The 25,741-nt window shown below is 40.5% G+C and overlaps 1 protein-coding gene across 2 annotated transcripts in view; it reads left to right on the forward strand.

Annotated features, from left to right (window-relative positions):
* STARD3NL (STARD3 N-terminal like) overlaps window positions 1-24,295 on the forward strand; it is a 53,460-nt gene extending 29,165 nt beyond the window's left edge. For both annotated transcript variants that reach the window (XM_082692029.1, XM_082692030.1), the window contains 7 exons: window positions 5,931-6,008; window positions 9,086-9,163; window positions 11,809-11,862; window positions 11,976-12,093; window positions 12,302-12,397; window positions 22,581-22,656; window positions 23,798-24,295. In XM_082692029.1, the coding sequence (XP_082548155.1) occupies window positions 5,931-6,008; window positions 9,086-9,163; window positions 11,809-11,862; window positions 11,976-12,093; window positions 12,302-12,397; window positions 22,581-22,639 (483 nt within the window). In that variant the 3' untranslated portion in view covers window positions 22,640-22,656; window positions 23,798-24,295. The remainder of the gene's footprint in view (window positions 1-5,930; window positions 6,009-9,085; window positions 9,164-11,808; window positions 11,863-11,975; window positions 12,094-12,301; window positions 12,398-22,580; window positions 22,657-23,797) is intronic.
* The last annotated feature ends 1,446 nt before the right edge of the window (window positions 24,296-25,741 follow it).

Here is a 25,741-nt window from a genome sequence, read left to right on the forward strand (position 1 = left end):
ACTTTGGAATTTGAATTCACAGTATTTTGCTCTGTATCAGGAGTTAACAAACTATAGCCTGGGGCCCAAATTCAGCTGGCCTGTTTTTATACAGTTTCATTGGAACACAGCCCTGCCCTTACTGTTTGCCTATTGTTTATGGCTGTCTTTTGTGCTAAGTGGTTGAGTTGAATATTGGGCCACAAAGGCAAAAGTATTTATTTCCTGGCCCTTTTCTTGCCTCTGGAATATGTTTTAGATGTTACATTTACTTTTCTAATCCCCATGTTTAAGATTTTCCATACATGTATTCTTTACTTTTTCACAAAGAGATAATTAATATGTTACTGAAAAATGTTCTAGAACCATTCGGAGGTTTGTCCCCTTCTCATCAAGTCTTTGCGGTTATATTGCCAAATAAAATTATCTAGACCAGTAAGTACTGCCTAATGGCAATATAATGTAAGCCTCGTAGATGATTAAGTTCTCTAGTTGCTATATTAATAAATGTAAAAATAAACAGATAAAATACATTTTAATAATATATTTTATTTAACCCAGTATGTCTGTTTGCCCCTAAAACCTTGGCTCTGTTTATATTCCTTACCAACAAATAGGTAACTCTTCCAGAATGCTTCTCTCACAAGGAAGAATTGTTTAAAATCAAACAAGCCAGTGATAGAACACATTAATTTAGAGTATCTCTTTTTATTATTTGTTCCACATGTATACATTAAAGACAATATTTAAATTAATGTATTTTTCAAAGGAGTAAGATGATTTCCAAAATTGAAAACTAGTTTCGAATCTAATCCATCATTTAACAGGAAAGCACAGTAGCAGTTTTCAGGGAGCTCACGTAAAAGTTATTTAAATAACAGCACAAAATCAAAGTATTTATTGATTTACCACTAATATCACTCCCTGCTTTTAAGTGATGGAAATCATGGGGGTAGAACTGTGGTGGGGTTCATGGATCACACTCTCACTTCCCCCCTTTCTTACTGCTTCAACAAAATTGAAATGGAAGTGAAGTGGACTGCACGCTGTTCTTATGCATCAGAGGGGATCAGTGTTCATCTGTGTGCAACATGTTATACATGAAAAATCACCAGACCTAGCAATTAAGAAATAAAAATTAATTTCTGTTTAATTTTTTATTGAAATATAATGACCAGTGTTATCACAGTTTCAGGTATATAACATGAGTCAGCGTTCCTCTGCATTACTCAGGGCCTGTAATCAGTGTGGTCATCATCTGTTTCCAAGGAACCTTATTGCTGTCTTGCTGACTGTATTTCCTGTGCTGTACTTTTTATCTCTGTGATTTACATACTTTATAACTGGAAGTTTATATCTCTTAATCCCCTCTATCTGTTTCACTCATCACCCTACCCAACCGCTCCTCTGGCAACCATCAGTTTGTTCTCTGTATTTAAGAGTCTGCTTTTTGGTTGTCTCTTTTTACTTTTTGAAGATTTTATTTATTTATTTGAAAGAGAGAGACATAGAGAAAGAAGGAACACAAGCAGGGGGAGTGGGAGACAGAAAGCAGGCCTCCTGCGGAGCAGGGAGCCCAATATGGGGCTTGATCCCAGGAATCTGGGATCATGACCTGAGCCGCAAGCAGAGGCTTAATGACTAAGCCATCCAGGCACCCTGGTTTGTCTCTTTTTTGTTTGTTCATTTGTCTTATTTCTTAAATTTCACATGTGAGTGAGATCACTTAGTATTTGTCTTTCTCTGAGTGACTTAATTTCACTTAGCATAAAATAACCTCTGGGTCCATCCACATTGTTGCAGATGGCAGGATCACATTCTTTTTTATGGCTAATACTGTATTTGTGCATGGGCGCATGTATGTGTGTATATAATATATCCATTCATCTGCTGATGGACATATCCATATCTTGGCGATTGTACAATGCTGCAGTAAACACAGGTATACATATATCTTTTCAAATTGCCCCAGTTGTAAAATAAAAATATCATACAAGAATATATGATCTTGGAGTGCCTGGGTGGCTCAGTGGGTTGAGACTCTACCTTCAGCTCAGGTCATGATCTCAGGGTCCTGGGATCAAGCCCCATGTTGGGCTCTCTGTTCAAGGGGGAGCCTCCTCCCCCTTCCCCGCCTGCCTCTCTGCTACTTGTGATTTCTTTCTCTGTCAGATAAATAAAATCTTAAAAAAAAAAAGAATATGTGATCTTTAGGATAGCACATCTTGTCTTTTTTTAGCAAGCTTTTATTTTTTTATTTTTAAATTTTTTTTAAGCATTCCATTTCTAGTTCTGTTTTTTTTTAGTTGTCATTCCTGACCTGGGTTTTTCACTACATATCACCCTTTACATTTGTGGTCTCTCTATAAATCTCTAATTACTCAAATCCATTGTTCTTTTTTCACATCTATCTATACATTTACTGAGTCCCAGGGCATAGGCTTCAGATTCAGGTATGGCAGGTTCCACAGAAAAATCATATGAGAGTTGAAGTTTAGCTGAGGAGATAGAATGCATATACTGCCTTGTGGCGTTGGTCTTGAAAAGAGAAAAGAAATAGCACAAACGGTGTTTAGGTCTTCAGAAGAGTAATGGAACCCAGCTGTACTATGCAATTATAACCGTAACCAAAATATTTTGTCTTCATATGTGACTTCCACATTAGCCAATTTTCCTCCTTGCTTCAAGGAAACAAGATGCCGAGGCCAAAAATGAAGACACGTCCTTGATTAATTTGGGTGTTTCTTTTGTATTTCTCACACTCCATATCCAGTTGAAAAGTAAGCCCTGTCAGATATGCCTGCTAAATGTATCCAAGATGTGACCTCTCCTCTCCATTTCTACAGTTGCCCCCTCAACCCAGCCGGTGTTATCGCTCCTCCAAGCTACTCTACCAGAGGCCCAACTGGTTGGCCTGCTTCCATGCTTGCCCTCCTAGTATCCGTTCTCCTCATAGAAGCCAGAGGAATGTTTCTTTATTTCTTCATTTGAAAGATTTTATTTATTTATTTAACAGAGGGAGACACACAGCAAGAGAGGAAACACAAGCAGGGGGGTGGGAGAGGGAGTAGTAGGCTTCCCAATGAGCAGGGATCCCTGTGTCGGTCTTGATCCCAGGACCCTGGGATCATGACCTGAGCCAAAGGCAGACACTTAATGAATAAGCCACCCTGGCGCCCTCTAGAGGGACTTCTAAAAGTAAAAACAAATCAGGTAGTTCTACTTTCTATTTATAACCCTTCACTGCCCTAGCAGGGCACTTTGAATAAAAATTGCCTAACTGGGCTTGTATAGCTCCAAGAAGCCTGTCCAGACTTCCTTCCCCACTCTCTGTTCCCAGCCTACTCAGATCATCCCAGACTTGCCTCCTGGTCTCACAATGGAACAAGATGCCTTCAGTCTTGGACCTTCATATGAGTTGTTCCTTCTTCACGAAATGGTTCATTTCCTTTATCTTGATGCAGAGTCTGACTCCTTATCATGCTGGTGTCTGTCAGTTTAAATATCACCACAGGGAAGGCTTCCATTTACCACCAGTCTCAGAGCAGTCGACCGTTACTCAGTCTGTCCCACTGTCCTGCTTTGTTCTCTGTAGAGCACTTATTTTCTTGTTTGTCATCTCTCCTTGCTAGAATGTAAGTTCCAGAAAGACAGAGATATGGTTTTGTTTACTAAAGATTAAGAATTTATTGTATTTAGGATCATACTTGACAATAAGTGTTCAGCAAATACTTGGTGAATCAATAAAGATCTTGTGGCAGTGGTTTACCGGTTGGATTACGTTAGGGACAGATTGGCTCTGAAGCTATGAAAGAAATCCCATGTAAGGTAGTAGGAATAGAAAGGAAAAAACTGATTTGAGAGACATACTCCTAAAAAAAAAGTATGCTGATAGACTTACAGATATGCTGATTTTATTTTCCCTCATGTCCAGAAACGACTCTTAAGATTTCTAATGATGGAAGGTAGAAGAATCGGCAAGCTCTGTCAGAACTGTGAGAAGAAGTTCCATATGAAACTAAAGATGAGTCTATGGGGGACATTTTGAGACAAAGATTTTGAAATAAGGAATTTAGAGTACAAGTTAGAGCTAGAGATGTAGATTTTAGATTTCTCTATTTAAAGGTAACAAAATCAGAGTCTTATTATTTTTTAAAGATTTATTTAGAGAGGGATAGAGTGGGAGAGCACGAGAGGGGGGAGGGGCACAGTGAGAGGGAGAATCCCAAGCAGACTCCATGCTGGGGGTGGAGCCTGATGTGGGGAGCCGAAACCAAGAGTTGGTTGCTTAACTGACTGAGCCCCCAGGTGACCCCTGCCCCCAGTCAGCATTTTTTAAAGTACAGATGTCACAGAAACCCTTTTTCTACTGGCTGTTTATTAAAGACTGTATCAGCAGGTTCATTGTGGTTCTCTCAGCTAGGAGGGTAGTCTCTGTGCCTTAGAGAACCCCTCTTTGCTATAAATCATTTAGAATAATCATTTTTTAAAAAGATTTTATTTATTTATTTGAGAGAGAGACAGAGAACATGAGAGGGGAGGTCAGCAGGAGAAGCAGACTCCCCATGGAGCTAGGAGCCTGATGTAGGACCCAATCCTAGGACTCCGGGATCATGACCTGAGCTGAAGGCAGCTGCCCAACCAACTGAGCCACCCAGGTGCTCTGGAATAATCATTCTTTTAATATTTTAGTGCTAAGTTTTCTTAGTCTGGAGAGACACCGTGAGAAGACTACATTGGTTTTCTCTTTGCTCCCAAGTTTTCCATTCTATTTTCTTGTAAAGATCTGTGTTCAACCAGGTCAGTGGGCAATCTGCAGAAATTACGCAGAAATCTAAACCTCCTTAAGGGAGTTTTAAAGTACCCGATGGTGTTTATGGCATACTTTCATTTGAATAACAAATGCAAATACTTTTAAAGTTTTCCAAGCCAAGAGGATTCTTTTTCTTTGTTAGAACTTTATCTCTAGTTTGACCAGTTAGCAAACCTTGCAAAAGATGTTCCCTATTAATTTTCTCCCCCTTTATCCAGGTCTTGGGTCCACCGCCCTTCACTTTGTCCTTTTTCAGATCATGTCCATCAGTTTGCCAGGACAAACAATGTCTGTACTCCAGACTGGAAATGAGAATTTACGTCATGTTTCCTAATCCACGGATCCTAACAATTCTAGTGTCTGCTTGGGTGCTGCCTTAGCTGTCAGACACACATTCCATTACTTGATTAAAAAAAAAAATGTTTTCTGTAAGTGTGTAATATGTAGAGTTCTGAACTTGCTCACTTAAAAGTCATCTTGATAGGAGAATTGGGAGAGGACAGAAAGTTTGTCATCTTAGGTCTGATTTTCATCATTTAACTGTAACTTCTACACATATGATTATAGGTCTAGTCTGTCCCTCATTTCATTATCTATCAAATTAAATATCTATATGAAAGTTGATGAGAGTGCAGGATTTTCAAATGCCAGGAACAAATAAAAAAGAAAAACCAGGGAGAACATCTATACTTCTATCTTATGTCATTGACCTTTGCTAAGATCAGAGGAGCTGTTGGCCTTCCAGAGCTGAAACAGTGGAGTGTGGTCAGAGAGGGCAGAACTGGATGAATGTGAATTGTCTTCCTTAAAATTATACATTGGTTTGATTGAAGACTTTATCTTAGAAGAGAAAAAGGATCATTTTTTTAACATTTTTAGTTTGCCAAAATAGGAATGAAAAGGCATTGTTTCTCATGATGCACATGCATTTGTCAAATGAATGAATGAAGAATTGAAGTGGGAAATGCTCTTCTGGCATTTTTCTGTCTGAGTTAGGAGTGTTTCAGTTTTCTCCTATTTCAACATTCCAGGGTTCTGAGAAGGTAGGCAGAAGAGTGCTTCCAATACCTTACTTGTATGTTTTCTTGTATTGTTTTCCCATATGAATCTCATTTTTACTTCTCACTCTGCTTCCCAGGTGAATGGAGGCATTGAGAACACATTAGAGAAGGAGGTGGTGCAGTATGACTACTACTCCTCTTATTTTGATATATTCGTAAGTATTTCCTGTTTTACTTTTCATTTCAGATAGGATTCATCTGTAACCCCCAGGCAAATTTCCTCTGAACAGATTGCACATTCTATGCCATTCTCTTTCCCTCACTGGAACACGGGCCTTCCTTTCCCCTCAGTTTCTGGCCCAGTCAGTGTACTTGCGTTCTCTTTATAAGGAATTGTCTGGTCACAGGAAAGAAGGACATGATTAATGAGAGATAAGAAGGCAGCATAAGGAGCCATTCTGCTTTTCTTGACGGAGAGCCTTCATTCTTTTCATAGAAGCCAGCGACATACCCTAATCTCTAACAGGAAAATTCCCCATTTTATATAATAACATGAAGAAAATGCCATTCCTTTTCTGCCTTGAGATAGATTTGTGAGTGATAATAATGATACTATGTTACATTTTTCTGTAATTGGAGTTCTTGAGGAAAATGAGCTATTGGGAATCCTGGGCAACACCAGCCAGTTGTAGAATTGCAAAGATTCAATTCTCTGTCGATGAGGCCTTCATTTCATTCAAAGGAATGCTTACAGTCTTTCTAGGACGTACTGTGACTCTCACTGGGCTTGGTACACCTCCCTGGTATTTTCTTTATAGTTGATGGTGTAAGTAAATCAGATCCTAACGTTGTGTTAGATGCAGTATGGGCAATATTCACAGTGAATTCTTCCAAATTCATTTTACCTACTTGTTTTATTACTTTTAGAATCGTTATGCATAATGGTTAGGAAGAACAGGACACTTAAAGTCAGAAAAACCTGGGTTTGATTCACAACGCTATCACTGTTTGTATGTCTTTTAATATATTGGGCCTAAACTTCAGTTTTTTTGTATGTATGTATGTATGTATGTTTTTTTGTATGTAAAATGTGATCATCCTAGTTCTTAAAAGTAAATGAAATAATGCATGGAAAACATTTGCCCAATGAGCAATGAGCTCAGAGAACCATCCTCAGTTACTACCATCATCATTATTTTTGGTTGAGAATTTTAATAATTGAGTAATTGTATTTTTGGTGGTTTTCAAACTATACTAGAAAGGCTTTTTTGTTGTTTTATTTCTGAAGGGACCTGCAGAAGTGTGTATGGAGAAGGAGGTAGGCCTCCTAATAAGTAGAGGTTAGGGTTCCCTTTCATCAGCCTTGTGTAACCCAGGTAGTTTTGTTTTAATCTGTACAGTCTGTTTCCAGTAAGATTGTGTTGAACAGGTGTTTGGTTGCTGCAGAATATTTAGAGAACCGCTAATATAATTTAATCCCCTCATTTTTCCAGATGAGGAAATTGAGATTCTTTGGTGCCGTGTCTCGACCCACCCAGGTCATTGAAGTTGGGGGCAGAGCATGTTAGATCCCATTTCTTTCTCCTAAAACTATTGACATATAATAGCAAGATGGATTTCTCTTTTTTTCTCTTCTTTCTCTTGCTGAATTTATCTTAAAATAGCCTCAGCCAAGAAACCAGGCTAATCTACCAGCCAGATCTCTGAGGGTTGTCTGTCCTTTATGCTGGAGAAGTCAGTGGTAATGGCCAAATAGGCAGGGCCCATTAGTTTAGACTAGAAGGACTGGCATGCCTGGCCTGGGAAATGGACACAGCCTCCAGGAAACCTTGGGGCCTGGGAGACTTTGAGATAGAGGGCTGATGAAGACCCTTTTTGCCAAACCCAGAATGCAGGGATAGAGCTGGAATGAATAGAGAGGCTAAACAGTTTGCAGACTGTTGGAAAACACATTTTTTTTTTTAAAGATTTTATTTATTTATTTGACAAAGAGAGATCACAAGTGGACGGGGAGGCAGGCAGAGAGAGAGAGAGAGGGAAGCAGGCTCCCTGCTGAGCAGAGAGCCCGATGCCGGACTCGATCCCAGGACCCTAAGATCATGACCTGAGCCGAAGGCAGTGGCTTAACCCACTGAGCCACCCAGGAGCCCTGGAAAACACATTTTTAATGAAAACAGCAAATTAAAAACAAAACGTAACTTGTGACCTTTATTTACATAAAAGAATTGTAGTATAGTTCTCTGGTCAGTGGCCTCGAAAAGACTGTCAGCCTCCAGCCTTCCGGCAGAATTGATTAGTGAGGAACTTTTGGCAGACCCCTGCCAAAAAGGCACTGCTCAAGAGTCACCTGACTTCTCCCTGCTCACAGTAGGCATGCCTTCCAAAGGGAAAATGGGTAAAATCTTATTCTATGTGTATTTTTTTTTAATTTTATTTATTTGACAGAGTGAAATCACAAATAGGCAGAGAGGCAGGCAGAGAGAGAGAGAGGGGAGGAAACAGGCTCCCTGGGGAGCAGAGAGCCCAACGCGGGGCTCGATCCCAGGACCCTGGGATCATGACCTGAGCTGAAGGCAGAGGCTTTAACCCACTGAGCCACCCAGGCGCCCCTCTGTGTATTTCTTACATGATGAGAATTAGGAAGACAGCTGTGATGTAGTGGCTCAGTAGAGTCTGGCGGCTAGGGTTCAAGTCCTCTTCTTCTTCTCTAAGGAGTTGTGTGACCTTGTACACTATTTCTACCACCTTATGTGTATAATGGGATTAAGATAGTAGCTGATGCATGGGATTGTTAAGGAAGGGATTACATGGGATAATAATACACATAAAGGATTTCACAAAAGTCCCAGAGCCACCCTGAATAACCGGGTGGTAGCTACTTGGATAGAACTGTCCCAATAACCCCAAAACCTAAAGCTCTGCAGTGGACTTTACTAAGAACCTGGTATCTTCCAAAGGTGTTTATACCAGGAGTGGAAAAGTCAACTTCAGAACATTTTCTCCAGTCTTAAAAGGATATCAGAAATATATGTGCACTCAAACAGAAAGGAAAAATAAAACATGTAATTATATATTCTTGTGTTGCTAATGGGACGTGAATTTGAATTCTCATTTGGGCAGTACTGCATAGATTCTCAAGCAGAGATCCAAATATGGGTCTACAGCCCAGTGCCCATCTAAAGTTAGAATAGTAAAGATGCTCTGGTGAGTTCTTCATAAAACTCAGTTATTTGATACTTGTATCTCTTTTTAAAAACTTACCTTGTCTTTTTTTTTTTTTTTTTTAATGTAGCTCTTGGCAGTTTTTCGATTTAAAGTGTTAATACTTGCATATGCTGTATGCAGACTGCGCCACTGGTGGGCCATAGCGGTGAGTATGTCTGTGTGGCTGGTTCATCCCGTCCAATGCTGGTGGCCCAGGCCTGCTCACAGCAGGGACAGGCTGGGAGAAAATGCGCTTTTCCTCTGGGTTGAACTCTGCTAGCTTTTCCCGAGTCCCCTGCCTCCACCCTTCAGGAGGTTCGACGCGCTGGGGTGGTGGTGATTCCAGTGGTGATGAGTAACTAGCTTCGCCTCGGTGGACTCTGAGCCGGATGAGGAACGTAGAGCCCCAGCAGTGATTCTTGGCCAAGCACCAGCACACCCTCTGCCTCATTTTGCAAATGAGTGGTGAAATCAGCCCTGGTGCACAAAGATACTTAGAAAATTTCCTCTTTGGTTGAAACTGCTTGGTAATTTTTCATGACTTGTTCTCTGCTTATTTCGATAATTGACTTTCTTGCTATTTTATCCCCTCCCTTCAATATTAAAGGGAAAAGTTCCATGTTCCTTTTTGTTGTTGCCTTCAGACTTCTTGAAGGCAGTGACATTTTAATTTTTTTTAAATACTTTTTTTTTTTTTTAATACTTTATTTTTTTGACAGAGAGAGAGAGACAGATCACAAGTAGGCAGAGAGGCAGGCGGAGGAGGAGAAGCGGGCGGTCTGCTCGGAGCAGGCTCCCTGCCGAGCAGAGAGCCCGATGTAGGGCTCGATCTCAGGACCCTGAGACCATGACCTGAGCCGAAAGCAGAGGCTCAATCCACTGAGCCACCCAGGTGCCCGGGCAGTGGCATTTTTAAAGATTTATTTACTTTAGAGACACAGAGAGAGAGGGAATGCAGGGATGGGGGAGAGGGAGAGAGAGAACCTGAAGCAGATTCCCAGTTGAGTGCTGAGCTGGACACTGATCTTGATCTCTCCACCCTGAGATCAGGACCTGAACTGAAACCAAGGTTTGGACACTTAACTGGCTGAGCCACCCAGAAGCCCCGAAGGCAGTGGTGTTTTTGCTCATCTCTGTTTCTTGGATCTGACACGGAGCTTGGCACCTGCTCTTCACTGTCAGTGAATATTAACTGGTTAAAAGAAGAATTATAAGCCATTCTGCCTCAATTATTTTTGCCATTTTCACAGATGTCTGAACACTCACCCTTTGGAGCACTCTGATAAGGCAGGTGTATGGGGAGGAATGCTGAACTCCCCCAGCTGGAGAGACCTGTTTAGCAGTGCCTGTAGACCTGCTCCTGGAGTGAGGCCTTGGGGTGTGTGTGGGGGCCCGCATGGCTTGCCCAGCTGGGGACAGACTCCCTTCTAAGAGGGACAGACTCCCTTCTAAGACACAGTCCACCAGGAGCTGCACTGGCCTGGGGCATCTCTCTGAGCACCCCCAGTATCATGGGACTGACATCGGACCATCAGCTGAGCCCCATGCTAATGTGTCTCAGCTGTAGGCTGACGGTGTTAGCCAGACTTGATTCCCTTTCCTGAATACATTTTTGCTGATAACCAACTGCTGTGATTGTCTGTTCCCAGTTTTCTACAGCCATCCCATTTAAGACGTTCTACTCCAGATCTCCTTAATGTACACTAGTGTTTGTCAGACTGTCAGTGTCAGTATTTGTTTCAGAGGAGAGAGTGACTTTCAGTGAAAGTCTGAACTTTTTAGGAAGTATGTTCAATATCTATTTTAAATTTTTTTGAAGATTTTATTTATCAGAGAGGAAGAGAGAGAGAACACACAGCCGGAGGAGCAGCAGGCAGAGGGAGAGGGAGAAGCAGACTCCCCACTTAGCAGGGAGCCCGATGCGGCATTTGATCCCAGGACCCTGGGATATAACTGAGCCGAAGGCAGACACTTAACTGACTGAGCCACCCAGGCATCCCAAGTATCTTCAATATCTAAACCAAGTTATGAAGCGATGAATCATGATTAGCACATCCATTTGATTATTTTTGATTTTTCGTTTTAAAAACATTCACAGTGAGGGATCAGGCAGCTGGAAGGAGGACTCACCTAGTACCTGAAAAGGTACTAAATGTCAGCCTATAAAGTTAATGAGTGTCGGAATGTAAAATGCCTCCTCTTCCAGAGAGCTTACTTTGACTGGGGGGTGTGTGTGTGCGTGTGTGTGTGTGTGTGCGCACGCTGTGAATTGCTAACAAATACTGACTCTGCAGCTGTCTTAATACGTACAGAGCTTCACATTCGATGTCCCCCCAACCCCATGCTGTGAGTCGGGCTACTGTCGGCATCACTCCAGACAGCATTCCTGTTACTAGGAGTCCTAGCTGGTGGATGGAGGGACAAGGCCCAGGTCCTGTGGGATGATCTCTGGGTCCCCAACCAGTAAGGGGAGTGCCACCTCTACATTTCAGGGGTCCCTTCTGTGGGGAGACTGCCTTTGACTGTTGCACCTTGTGGGGGACAAAACTTAGTTTGCCAACACACTAGCCTGCTGGACCCTGGGAGGAGGGAGAGCACCAGCAGCCAGGGAGGGATGGGGCACCACGGAGAAGCCCGCGTAGGCCCAGTGCATGTTCAGGAGCTGGAGACAGAGTGATGTGGGCAGGAGCCCAGCCTGGCAGAGCTTCTCCAGGCATTAGAAGCTTCTCTCTCAGACAGGTGTCTTGGGAGCAGGTGCCTTCCCAATGTCAAATGTCTAATTCAAATGGTGCTGGATTATGTGTCTTTCAGTTGACAACAGCAGTGACCAGTGCCTTTTTACTCGCAAAAGTGATCCTCTCAAAGGTACAGCCTCCCACGTTTTCTTACAATTATCGTCTCTAATGGCGAAGCCTCGTTTTCCAGTGTGAGCTCCCGGTAACTGCATGTCCCTCTCCTCGTCACGTCTGTCCTTCCAGCTTTTCTCCCAAGGGGCTTTCGGCTACGTGCTGCCCATCATTTCATTTCTCCTTGCCTGGATTGAGACGTGGTTCCTGGATTTCAAAGTCTTACCTCAAGAGGCAGAAGAGGAAAACAGTAAGTGTTTCCCCAGGTTAGTCTCCCGGGAGTGGTTAGGGAGCAGGCCAGAAGGAAGATTCTGGTAGTCATGATTTGAACAGAGCTTAGCTTTTTGCCAAGACTTCTTTTTAATGTAATGATAGCAGCATTTTATTTTGGTTAACCTTGCCAAGAAGCTCCCAGAATTGTGCCATCATCCCCAGCAACTCAATCTCTTCTCTTCTAGGACTCCTGATAGTTCAGGATGCTTCAGAGAGGGCAGCACTTATACCTGGTGGTCTTTCAGATGGTCAGTTTTATTCTCCTCCTGAATCTGAAGCAGGTAAAATAATGTGATTATCGTTTGTGTTTTCATCCATCACTCAATAGCTCGACCCTCCCTCCTTTTCCTTTCCCTCACCTACTCTTAGAACCTGAGCAGACTTGAACACAGCAGGCGTTGAGACATGGCCTTGCTGTGGGACCTGTGGTGAGACCCAGAGTGTAAAATAAATGTAACCGAGGGCCACAGACCCTGTGATGTGTGATCTGCATCTCAGAAGACAGAGCAGGGGAAGGGTCTTGATGCTCTCCTACTCCCTGTCATCCCCTCACCTGACCGTCCTCCGACACCCCCTGTGTGAGGCGGGAGCGCTGTCCTCCAGGTTGCCCGAGACAGAGACCAGAGCCTCCTTGGGGAGCTGCGCTTTCTCAGGCCCCCATCCCACTGGTCACCTGCCATTTCCATCCTCTGTGTTCCTGCCTCCTGTGCCTCATGCTTTGTACCACGTGTTTCATCCTGCACCAGCTCCTGTCTCCCTGCCTCAGTCAGCCTCTCCCCGCCCCACCAGAGTGCCATGGGACATAGAACACTGCATTGTTCCATGAGTTCCTCAATCCACTCTAGGAGCCTATTTCAGAGATGAGCAGATTGAGCCATAGGAAAGGGAGTAATTGTGGAAGGCCATATAAAGAGTGAGAAGGGGAGCTCAGATTTGAACCCCGTCTCAGTGCTGGAGTCCACGCTCACAGCTAATCCATGTGGGGGCTCTCAGTATTTATGGAAATGTAACATTGATCCCATCTTCTTCTGTTCAAAATCCTTCAGTGGCAAAAAGGATAAGGGAAGTGATGGGTCCTTGGCCTGGCAGAAGCACCATTTGACCTCACTTACAGTAGTCCAACCTCCCCGTAGCCTCTTGTGTTCTCTTCTGAACTTTGTTGAAGACCTTGTGCGCCTAAACAAACCTTCAGGCCATTCGGCAGCTTGCTTTCTCTCTCCTTCACACTGTTGCTCTGTAGTCCTACTCTCCACTGCCAGGAGAGAAGGCTTCTCCCACCCCACCCCCAACCCCTGGCTGTTGGGAGGTGTTCTCTGCATTTCCTTAGGAACTCTCCCCAACGTTGTCCTGTGTGCTGGCTGCACTGCCCTCTGCACTGACCTGACCTGTTTCCACTACTGGGATAGTAAACTGAGTTAGAGACTGTGTTATGTTATTCCCAGCATTGACCCTAAGTACCCTAAGTAAGTAATGAAACACACAGACACAATAGTAAAGCAGATTCCAGGCAGAAAGACTTAAAGATCAGAGGCATGGCCATGGCCATGGGACAGTGAGTCAGGGGAACTCTTAAGTAACTTTGTATTATGGACTCTTGCAGATTAAACCATGAAAGCACAGAGTTAGATAAGATACAGATGCAAGCTAGCAGAAGATCTCTTTTTCAGCCAACAGTAACTGAAATAAGTGTTAAACTTCTGCTTACCTCATAAGAGAATTATTTCCTTGAGTTTTTTTTTTTTTTTTTTTTGTCATAGGACTCCTTTTAAAAAAAGGAAGTTTACAATGTTGTTCATGCTTTCATATAGATTTTCTTTTTCTAAGAGTAATAAACGTTCTTAGTAGTAATGTATTTACTTAGTTAGAAGTTCAGAGGACCAGAATAGTAACAGGAGGAATACCACTTAGACATTCTTCGTCAAGCTTTCTGGTTCTGAATCTATGGTTGTCTTCCTGCCTCTGACTTTTACCCCCACCTAGTGGTAGTTGTTAGCATTACCATTTCGTTGGATCAAGGAGCTGAGCTAGAACAAACATTGTCGCGGTGTTGTGCTTTGTTCAAGACAAAATGCAGTTGAGTAGCAGGCAGAGAAGGAGTGTTCAAAATGACTGACTTTACTATTATATTTTCATTGTCTGACCATCAAGTTAGGAAGTTATTAAAATTGAAACTATTATTGGAATAAGGTTCCTACAACGTAAGATTCGACTCTAAAGCACTGTGGGCTCTTTCGGCCAGTGGCTACAAATGAAACAGGACATCTGGGCTCCTGCTGCTCTGGGACGGATCCAGCGCTGATGGGCCCCTGGTGGAGGAGAGGGCGTCTGGGGGCTGCTGGCCTTCTCCTGACTTTCTTTCTCTAGCACCTAGTGAGGCAACGGCACAGAGTAGAGGATAGCTGTGGAAGGAATGGATGAGAAGAGAATTAAAATTAAAATGTTAGCACTTTTCCTTGTAAAGGGATGGGTTGAGTTTTATTATCATAGAGATTTGGAAAATTAGCACCTTTTGTTAGATGTACTTTGAAGGGTTATAACTGTGATGTGTTTGCCAGTTTACGTATTGGTCTGTGTCCTGCTTCCCTGTGTATTCAGTGGAAGGAACAAGGAACCACAATCCTCTGTCAGACAGTTGGGCTGAAGGTGTTATATGGGGTCAGACAGCTGAAGTGAACCGGTTGTGATGCTGAGAAAAAGTTAGCCACCTCGTAAATCATCAGAAGACTTAATTTGAAGAACAGTTCAGTTGCATAATACAATCTGTGGTAAGCAAATCTAGAGAAAGACACTGTAATTATAATTTTACACTTTCTAATAGCAACATACATGCTGGTTTGCCCTGGACAGTCTTGGCAGTGTCCTGTGGTTCCATGTAGTTATTATTAGAGCTTCTTTGATCTATTGGAAATGTTCTCGTTTAGATGATCAGTTCTATAGTCACTTGATTTGTAATCAACAGATTTGAAACATAGTTTTACTACTTTTTATTTAAAAGTTTGAAGTGTATTAAAACATCACCACTGAAGATACTGTCTAACCTTGATTTTAAAAAAAGAGACTATGAACTCTGAAAACAACCTGAGGGTTTGAAGGGGGAGGGGTTGGTGGGAGGTTGGGGGAACCAGGTGGTGGGTATTAGGGAGGACACGGATTGCATGGAGCACTGGGTGTGGTGCAAAAACAATGAATACTGTTAAGCTGAAAAGAAATAAAAAATTTAAAAAAAGAGTAGCTTTAATGAGTTATAATTTGGAAAATAAAATTGATCCATTGTAAATATGCAACTGCATGATTTTTAGTAAACCTGTACTTTTTAAGCCAACATCACAGTATAATTTTAGAGCACTTTTATCATCCAAAAATATTTTTTAACTAACCCTCACTCCTACTTCCAGTCCCAGATAAACCACTGATCTACTCTCTGTCTTAAAAATATGCCCTTTTTGGACAGTTAATATCAATATCATAGAGTATGTAATTTTTGCATGTGGCTTTTTCTACTTAATATAATGTTTTTGACAGCCATTCATGGTGTGGCATGTATAAGTAGTTCATTCCTTTATGTGACTTGATACTATTACATTTTAGGGACATACAGTCTTTTCTTTATCAATAGTTAAACATTGGAATTGTTGGCTATGTTTGCTATCATGACTAATCCTGCTACAAACTTTTATGTGCATGTCTTTCTGGGGACATTTGCTTTTATTTTTCTTAGATTCCTAGGAGAGGACTCACTGGGTATTAGGGCGAGTTTCTTTTCCTTTTTTTTTTTTTGTTTTTTAATTTTTATTTATTTTTTAAATTTCTTTTTAGTGTTCCAGAATTCATTGTTTATGCACCATACCCCATGCTCCATGCAATACATGCCCTCCCCACAATACCCACCACCAGGCTCACCCAACTTCCTAACCTCCTACTCTCCAGAACTCTCAGTTAGTTCCTCAGAGTCCATAGTCTCTCATGGGTCGTCTCCCCCTCCAATTTCCTCCAACTTCCTTCTCCTCTCCATCTTCCCATGTTCTCCCTGATATTCCTTATGCTCCACAAATAAGTGAAACCATATGATAATTGACTCTCTCTGCTTGACTTATTTCACTCAGCATAATCTCCTCCAGTCCCGTCCATGTTGCTACAAAAGTTGGGTATTCGTCCTTTCTGATGGAGGCATAATGCTCCATAGTGTATATGGACCACATCTTCCTTATCCATTCGTCCGTTGAAGGGCATCTTGGTTCTTTCCACAGTTTGGCGACCGTGGCCATTGCTGCTATAAACATTGGGGTACAGATGGCCCTTCTTTTCACAACATCTGTATCTTTGGGGTAAATACCCAGTAGTGCAATTGCAGGGTTATAGGGAAGCTCTATTTTTAATTTTTTAAGGAATCCCCACCCTGTTTTCCAAAGTGGCTGCACCAACTTGCATTCCCACCAACAGTGGAAGAGGGTTCCCCTTTCTCCAAATCCTCTCCAACACTTGTTGTTTACTGTCTTGTTAATTTTGGCCATTCTAACTGGTGTAAGGTGGTATCTCAATGTTGTTTTGATTTGAATCTTAGGGTGAGTTTCTGTTGAACTTTTCAAGTGATTGCTAAAGTGTTCTCCAAAGTGCTGTACCATGTCACGTTCCCTTTAGCAGTGTGTAAGGGTTTGTTTTTCCATGTACTCTTCCATACCTGGCAGGGGCTTTTTGATTATGGTTATTCTAGCAGGTCTGAAGTGCTCTTTCCTTGTTGTTTTCATTTGTCCCTAAGGACTGATGGATGACCTTGAGAACCTTTTTATGAGCTTATTAATTAGTCATATGTCTTCTTTGGAGAAATGTCTATTTTACCGCCTTTATTTTTTTTTAAGTTATGTTGTATGTCTTATTGAATTGTAGAAGTTCCTTAGAAATTCTAGATAAAATAGATAAAAGTCCTTTTTCGGATAAAAGTCCTTTAAATGATGTGCAAATATTTCTTTTGCCGGCTGTAGACTTTTCATCTTCATGGAACCTTTTGAAGCACGTGTTTTGATTTTGATGATATCCAGTTTATCAGAATATATTTTTTTATGGATAATGTGTTTGTACCATATCTAAGAACTCCTTGCCTTAGTCTTGTATCCTTCCTATGTTTTCTTAGAGAATATTTTATAGTGTTAGCTCTTCCACTAAGTTTAAGGTCCATTGTGAATTAATTTTCATCTATGGAAAAGGTAGGGAATTAAGTTTATTCTTCTGCCTTTCGAATATCTGGCTGTGGTAGTACACTTTGTCCAACAGACTTTCCCTTCCTGCACCAAATTAATGCAGCACATCTGTCAAAAACCATTTAACCATAAGTGTAAGGGTTTATTTCTGGACTCTCAGTTCTCTTTCACTGACCTGTATGCTCTCTTTGCACCAGTACCACACTGGCCTTACTCTGTAACTTAATCTTTCTGTAGCTTTGAAATCAGGTGCTGCAAGCCTGTGCTTGAAAGGCCCACCCTGCTGTCCCCATGTCCCCACATGTCCCCATGTGTCAGTGACAAAGCTTTCCACACCCTCTGTGTGTGCGGCATCATCAGTCTCATCATCCAAATCAAATTTTGGGTGCGCCCCCCCCAATTGCTTCTGTAGGGTGACCACGTCAGTTCTCCAACTTTGTTCTTCTTCAGCATTATTTTGTCTATTCTAGGTCTTTTGGGTTTGCATGTCAATTTTGGGTTGAGCTTGTTAATTTTTGTGAGTAAAGCCTACTACATTGGATTTATAGATGAATTTGGGAAGAATTGGTGTCACAATATTGAATCTTCTAATCCATTAGCATGGATCCTCTCTGGATTTATTTAGATATCCATTAATTTTTCTCTGCATTGTTTTGTAATTTTCAGCATATAAGTTTTGCTTTTCTTTTGTTAAGGTAATTCCTAAGTGTTTTATCCTTTTTAGTTCTATAGTAAATGGAATTGTTTCCTTAATTTTATTTTCAGTTTTCCATGCTAGTATATAAAAATCTAACTGATATTTTGTATATGGAATGTGTACCTTGTGACAATGCTAAGCTTGTTCATGAGTTCTAATTTTGGTTTTGTGTACATATAGATTCCATGGCGTTTTCTACATACAAGATCATGTCATTTGTGGTAAAAGACTTTTTTACTTTTAATTTCCTTCTGTTAAATATATTTTATTTTTTTTCTAGCCACACTGTCGAGAATTGTAGTACCGTGTTAAATAGAAATATCAAGAGCAGACACCCTGTCTTGTTCCTGGTCTGGGGGGGACATGGTCAGTCTTTCAGCCTTAAGTATGATGTCAGCTGTGGGTTTCACAGATGCCCTTGATCAGGTTAAAAAAGGTTGCTTTTATTCTTAGTGTAAGAGTTTTCCTCCTGAATAAACATTAAATGTTTTGCCTGCTTTATATGCATCTGTTGAACGATAGTATGGTTTTTAGCCTATATTCAGTTGATATGATGACGCACATTAAGTACTATCTGTATATCACATCAACTGTTTATATATAAAGGATAAATCTGACTCGGTCATGTTGTATAATCCAGTAGTAGTTTTCTGGATTTGATTTGCTAATATTTTCCTGAGAATGTTTGTACCTATGTGTAGATATAAAACATATACTCACGATATTTTACCTTTTGGTCTGTAATTCTCTTGTTTTGTCCTTACCTTTAATATGCAGACCTCATAGAATACATTAGAAAGTCTTTCCAAACATATTATTTTCTGAATGAATTCTTCTTATGAGTGATTAATATTATTTCTCCTTTAAATGTTTGATAGATTCATCAGTGAAACCATCTGGAGCAAGAGTTACCTTTGTGAGAAGACTTCTAATTACTCATTCAGTTTCTTTACCTTTTATATATAGATGTATTCAGATTTTTTATTTCTTCTGGAGTCTTTGATAATTTGTGAATTTATAGGAATTCACAATTTTTTCTAAATTACTTAGTGGACATAAATTATCCCTAATATTTTAATTCCTAATTATTTAATTATTCCTAATTAATCATTACTAATATTTAATATTTAATTAATAATTTAATTAATATTCCTAATATTTTAATTTCTGCAGAATTGGTAGTGATGTTCTTGTTTCCTAGTTTTGGTAATTTGTCTTCTCTCCTTCCCTCTTTGTAACTCTAGCTTAAGGTTTATCAAACTTACTGATATTTTCAAAACACCATCCGGTTTACATTGGTATTTCTCGCTTGTTTTTCTGCATTCTACCTCAGTTATTTCCGTTCCAGTTTTTATTTCCCTTATTGTGTTTGGGAGGGTTTAGCTTGCTCTTCTTTTCCATGTTGGAGTTTACATTTTTCTTCTTTTCTAATGTAGGTATTTAAAGCTATTAATTTTCTTTTAGACATTTAGCAACCTCTTAGGAGATTTGATGTATTATGTGTTTATTTTCATGTACTCTTGGCTTTCAGAAGGTTGCCTATTAGGTGAATATATTTGTATATATATTAATTAGTATTCCTTTACTTTATTAGACTTATAGATTAATATTTCTCGACAATATTGGACGTGTTAGCCATAAGGAAGTTTGGGCCGTTGTTTCTTCAAACATTTTTCCTGTTCTTTTTTTCTTCTGCTCTATCTGGGAGTCCCATTCCATTAATGCTATCTCATTGGCCTCTGAGCTCTGTTCATTTTTTCTTCAGTCTTTTCCTCTGTTACTCAGCTTGGATAACATACAGTGCTATCTTCAGGTTCACAGATTATTTCTTCTGCCAATTTGAATATTTTCTTAAACTCCTCTAGAGAATACTTAAATTATTATATTTTTCTATTCTACATTTTACTTCTAAAGAATCTTTTCTTTTTTATAATTTATTGCATCCTGTAGAATATCTGTGTGTTCATTTATTATTGTCATACTTTACTTCTTTAAACATGGCTTTCCATATTTTCTTGAACATATTTATAATAGCCGCTTTGAAGTCTTTGCTAAACAAAAAAACCTGGACACACCCAGAGACAGTTTCTATTGAATTATCAGGGTTTCTGCCACCCAATTATTGATTCTTTGCCTTTCTTTTTCTTTTTTTTTTAATTGAAAAATATTTTGTGGAAAAAACATTGTAGCAACTCTAGAGTCTGACTTCTTTCCCCAAAAGGTTGCTTTTATTGTTCTTCTTTTGCTTAAAAAATTGCTTAGGCTAAATCTGTGAAATTATGTCCCCTGCAGTTTGTGTCTCTCAGTGGCTCTACTCTGTTATTTTTAAGCCTGGCTCCCCAGGGACCACCTTTGTGTCTACGTGGTTTAGTCATAGCCAGTGACTGGGTGGAGGTTGTGCTCAGGCACCTTGATAAGAATTCCAGCCTCTGTTACGTGAAATAAATCAGTTAGAGAAAGACAAATACCATATGGTTTCACTCATTTGTAGAACATAAGAAAGAAAAAAAAGACAAAAAAACAGACTTTTAAATATAGAAAACAAACTTTCTACCAGAGTGGGAGGTAGGTAGGCAGATAGGTGAAATAGGTGAACAGGATTAAGAGTATATTTATTGGGATAAACACTGAGTAATGTTTGGGATTGGTGAATCACTATATTGTACGTCTGAAACAAATATAGCAGTATACATTAGTCATACTGGAAATTTAAATAAAGACCTCCATCCTCTGATAGATAGTTATGTGTTTATATTGAGTAGCATATTCAGATTTTAGGGAATTTCAAGTTTTCCTCTACTTGTACTATTTACCGAGTCTTTTCACATCTCCTCTGCAATATATCCAAAGCCTCAGGGTCAAGCAGGAAGTGTGTGGCTGGTGTGGGCTCTTTTGAGTCTCCCTAAGCACGCACACAGTTTCAGCCGAGCACATGCTTGCTGCAGTCATGACCCCAACCGCAGACCAACAGAGCCCCTGGCCTTCCTGCTTGCACACCACACAGCTTGTCAGCTCACCTTTGTGTGCTTCCCCATCCCAGATTAACCCAGCTCCTTACACTGTGTAATTGTACTGCTAGTCCTCATGGGCCATCCTGTCATAGAAAAATCTTCATGCCCGTGGAGCTGGGTATTGGGAGGTGGTGAGGAATGGGCTCAGCTCCAGGCAAGAGCACTACTGTTGTTTCTGATCTGCAGTTTTTCAAGCAAAATCACTTCTGATTGTTGTGTATTTTGGACATTGCCCAACTGCTGAAATGGTTAATTTTGTTCATCTAGTCCGGTTTTATAGTTGCTTTTCAAGGAGATTTGTTAACTTCACTTGACCATAACAAGATGGCCTTGCTAGCATTTATTTTTAAATTATGTAAAACATATATATTCCTATGTTTTAATTAAAAGTTTGGCTTTAATTAGGACTCCCAAATAATTACAAGACATGTCAGCTCTTGTGGCTCAAGTGCCATTTGTCTGACAGGTGGACAGTTAAGTCCAGAAGCAGGAAGACATGGTATGACGATCTGCCTTAGACTCATTTCAAAGTGAGAAGGCATTTAGTCTGCCTCAGGGTGACTATGACTTACAGCAATTTAATAGGATGAAAAGTGAAGCCTTCCAACCCCTATACCTTCATGTGTGTATGTTACCACAAGCTTAACCTGAGCCGTGTGCCATTTATGAGGTTAAGACATGGAGTACAATCTTAAGATTCTCTACTATAACTGTTCTCTTGGACCAAATTAGTTCTTGGCTCTAATGAGGCAGACATTCTCAGAAGCAGAAATGTGCTGTTTGAGGTGTGGTATCTGACCAGAGGAAAGCAACAGTGAGGCAGGCTGTTCCTTTGTGAGTCGGCTCTATCCCTCACCCGCTACCTTGTCTTTCCACAGATCTCTTTTTGTGTTCCTTCCCTGACTGTGAGAGTATCACATGCTTTTATAAAAATGTGCACAGAACAGCAATCACAGAACCTGTCCTTCACTCTGTGCCACAGCAGTGTAGACAGCAGTTTGTCTCCTGCTGGCTTTGTGTTTGTAATTCCACATAATTTATTATTATGGGTATAAAGGATATAAATAAAGGTATTTATTTGGACCCTTTTTAAAAAAATACATAATTTTAAAAATTACAAAGTTGGTTTGTTGTACACGTTTTGGAATATCCGGAAATGATTCTGTCCTCTGGTTATTTTCTTGTAGGCTTTCTGATTGGCACATATGTACTTGGGTTTTTATTTTTGTAATTACGATCCTATTGGATATAGTTCTTTTCATTATATATTTGCTTGTACTTTATAAAATGTGCATTTTCCATGCTGTAATGAACTACATAAATGCAAGTGGATATGAAATATTTTGTGGAAATAAAATAATTTTTAAACTTTCTTCTAGCCTCAGGCATCTAGATTTTTTCCCCCTCATTTTTGTCAAAATCTACTTAATGAAAAACAAATATCATTTCGTTAGACATACTTCCTAAACAAATAATTCCAGAGTGAAATGGTGGGCTTGAATGTATGAATGATATAAGATTCACCATTTTTTTCTCTCCTTCCCTTTTCCCTACCTTTTAGGATCTGAAGAAGAAGCTGAAGAAAAACAGGACAGTGAAAAACCACTTTTGGAGCTATGAGTACTACTTTTGTTAAAGTAAGTGTTTGAAAGTAAAAGTGTAACAAAAACTGGATCATTTCTTTGGGTACTGTCAAGGTCAAATTCAATAATATGAGTACAAATATATAGTCAGATTTATCCTAGTCACATGGACTTATAATTATATTTTATTCATGTAAAATTTAACATTCTTTTGCATAGATGTGAATTTGTAAAGTATGAAAAATGCCTCAGAGTTCAAGTTTTGTTTTTTTTTTCTGAGGTAAAATTGGCATGTAACATGTAAATTTCAAGTGTATAACATTAGAATTTGGTATTTGTATATGGTACAAATCACTACAGTGTGATTGCCATTGTAAGTCTAGTTACCATCTCCATTTCTATAGAATAAGGATGAGTTCATTATTGTTTACTTAGCCAGCATGTCTCCGTGTCAGATGCTGTTCAGTTACAGGCCCTAATAGCTGAGTGAGGGTAGCAGTGGGATGGGGTGTGGGGACCGAGTGTCTGTCTACATCTGAGCCCCTGGGCCTGGAATGGTGAGTGACCACCCCAGGCAGCACAGCAGGCAAGGGGCAGAGCTGGGACTCACCTGGTACCCAATCTGGTACCAGGGTCCACCGGGGCCCTGCATCCCGATGTCCCCCACGTGTTGTGGAGCTTCTGAGATGAAAGCATGTGGTCCAATCAGAGCAGGAGGTGATGGGCCTCAAGGTGGGGCCTGTTGTTCAGATCATCAAAGGGAATCACTTCCACCTCAAAAATGCCAGCATTATAAGTGAACTGTAGTAGCAGCAGCGCTGCCTAATTATGTGAGGACAGAAGAGAGCAGTGGCTGGCTTGGAGCTGGCGAGCAGCGGGGACAGGTGGGGACCGGCTGCAGAGCAGCCTGGGCCAGTGGGTGGACCCTGTTTCTCTACCCCCGACACCCCCATATGCTCGAGACATGCTTTCTGCATCTGTGGTTGAGACGCAGCTGAGATGGGGCCCTGTGAATAGTAAAGCTTTAATATGCCTTATGATAAATTCTTGTGTGGCCACACCCAAGTCTTTTTGTGTCTGTAACAGCTTGTCTTCAGCACACAGACTTTCTCATAAAAACATAAGGCAAAGCGTAGCGCTTTACTTTGTAACACTGCAGCTCAAATATTTTTACGTTCTTCTCTTTTATTCCAAGTGTGAAAATTCATCACTGAAAGTCACTGGAGGAAAAGAAAAAAAAAAAAAGGACCAGAGCTGGGGTCTTGCTATTGAAAGTTGAAGGTGACATCCACTGCTGACTTTAATGAACAGTTAATAAAGAATTTATTTATTGTAATACCTCATAGACATTGTACCAGATCACATACATTTAGGACCTGCTTGTGGCTGGTAAGATAATGTGATGATCCATCCCTTGTTCAGTGAGACTGAGTCTGATCTGTTCATGAATAGTGGGAGCAAAGTCTTGTGCTATATTCCTGATCAAAAGACTTCTGAATATATTGGAATAACACTTTTTTTAGTAAGCAAAATATCTTTTTATTTGATCCGCAGTTTGAAATTTTTTGTTTCATGTCTCAGATTTCTTTTGTATTTCTTTTTTAACATCCAACATTTCCCTTGTGTTTTTTTAACTCACGCTGATGCGCTCTTTGTACAGTTTTAAAAAGTAATAAATACCAACATATCAAAATGGTTCATTTTATTTTTCTTGTTTTTCATTATGTATTTGGCTTGCAGTATTGGAATTACCAGAGGGGGCCAGGACGGAATGTGAGTACATATATAGGGTAACCAGACATTTTTGTATTATTTTCATTATGCAATAGCATCTTTCTTATCAAAATAGTGTGAGACTCTTATTTTGAATCCACAGTCTGAAATCATTGCCATCATTCTCCTTGTGTGACTAATTTGAATTAAAAAAAAAGGACCAATACCCAACTTTTGTAGCAACATGGACGGGACTGGAAGAGATTATTATGCTGAGTGAAATAAGTCAAGCAGAGAGAGTCAATTATCATATGGTTTCACTTATTTGTGGAGCATAACAAATAGCATGGAGGACATGGGGAGTTAGAGAGGAGAAGGGAGTTGGGGGAAATTGGAAGGGGAGGTGAACCATGAGAGACTATGGACTCTGAAAAACAATCTGAGGGTTTTAAAGGGGTGGGGGGTGGGAGGTTGGGGTACTAGGTGGTGGGTATTATAAAGGGCACGAATTGCATGGAGCACTGGGTGTGGTGAAAAATAATGAATACTGTTATGCTGAAAATAAAAAATAAATTAAAAAAAAAAAAAAAAAAAAAAAAAAAAAAAAAAAAAAAAAAAAAAAAATAAAATAAACTGAATTATATTGTGAACTCTTTCTTTCCAGCATGAATATTTCCCTTAATGCTTCATGCGGAGACACTGTGTCTCTTAGTTTTCTTTCCTTATTCATTGTGTTCTTCAAGAAAAACTCAGTTGTGAGTACTGACTGGGGCTGGTTTGGCTAGAAAGTGATCTTTGTGCAGGTCAGATCAGGTCTGGTTCCCCCCCCCACCCCCGCACACTTACCTGATGTGCATGTCTTCTGTGGAGCCTGGCTCAGCCTGACTCTACTGAACGCACTGAGATGACTCAGCCTGTGACTTCCAGTGACATAGTTGAACTCAGGGCCTCTGTATGTCTGTGTTCTTGTGAGGAAAGACGCACCTGCTGTTGTGTTGACTACAGTCTACCTGTGTTGGTAGCTTCATGGCAAGGATCTCGTTTCACCCTGCCTACACTGACAAAATGAGACTGAAAATGGTAAATCACCTGCCGTGGAAAAGCGCAGACCCTGGAGGAATGTCGGGAATCACTTAGTGCTACTACAAGGAGTGTGCCTGCTCTCTCCTTCAGAACAGTGTCATCGGAGTGGACTGAGGGAGCAGCATCTCGACAGTCCTAGTCATACGATCCCAACTCACATAGCAGCTACTTGGAATGAACTCAGTATAAAATAGGGGGCCCTCACCCACAGCCTGAGAGTATGTTTGACAGCAGGAGCATGCCTGTGTGATGGATATGTTTTTTTCTATTAGCTGTGGCCTTTAGGAAGTGAGCTAGTTGGTTGTGGTTTAACTGTCCTTATTTGATCTTACAAGACCCAAAG

This window comes from Mustela nivalis (genome assembly GCF_964662115.1).
Source record: "Mustela nivalis genome assembly, chromosome: 12".
Taxonomy (NCBI): domain Eukaryota; kingdom Metazoa; phylum Chordata; class Mammalia; order Carnivora; family Mustelidae; genus Mustela; species Mustela nivalis.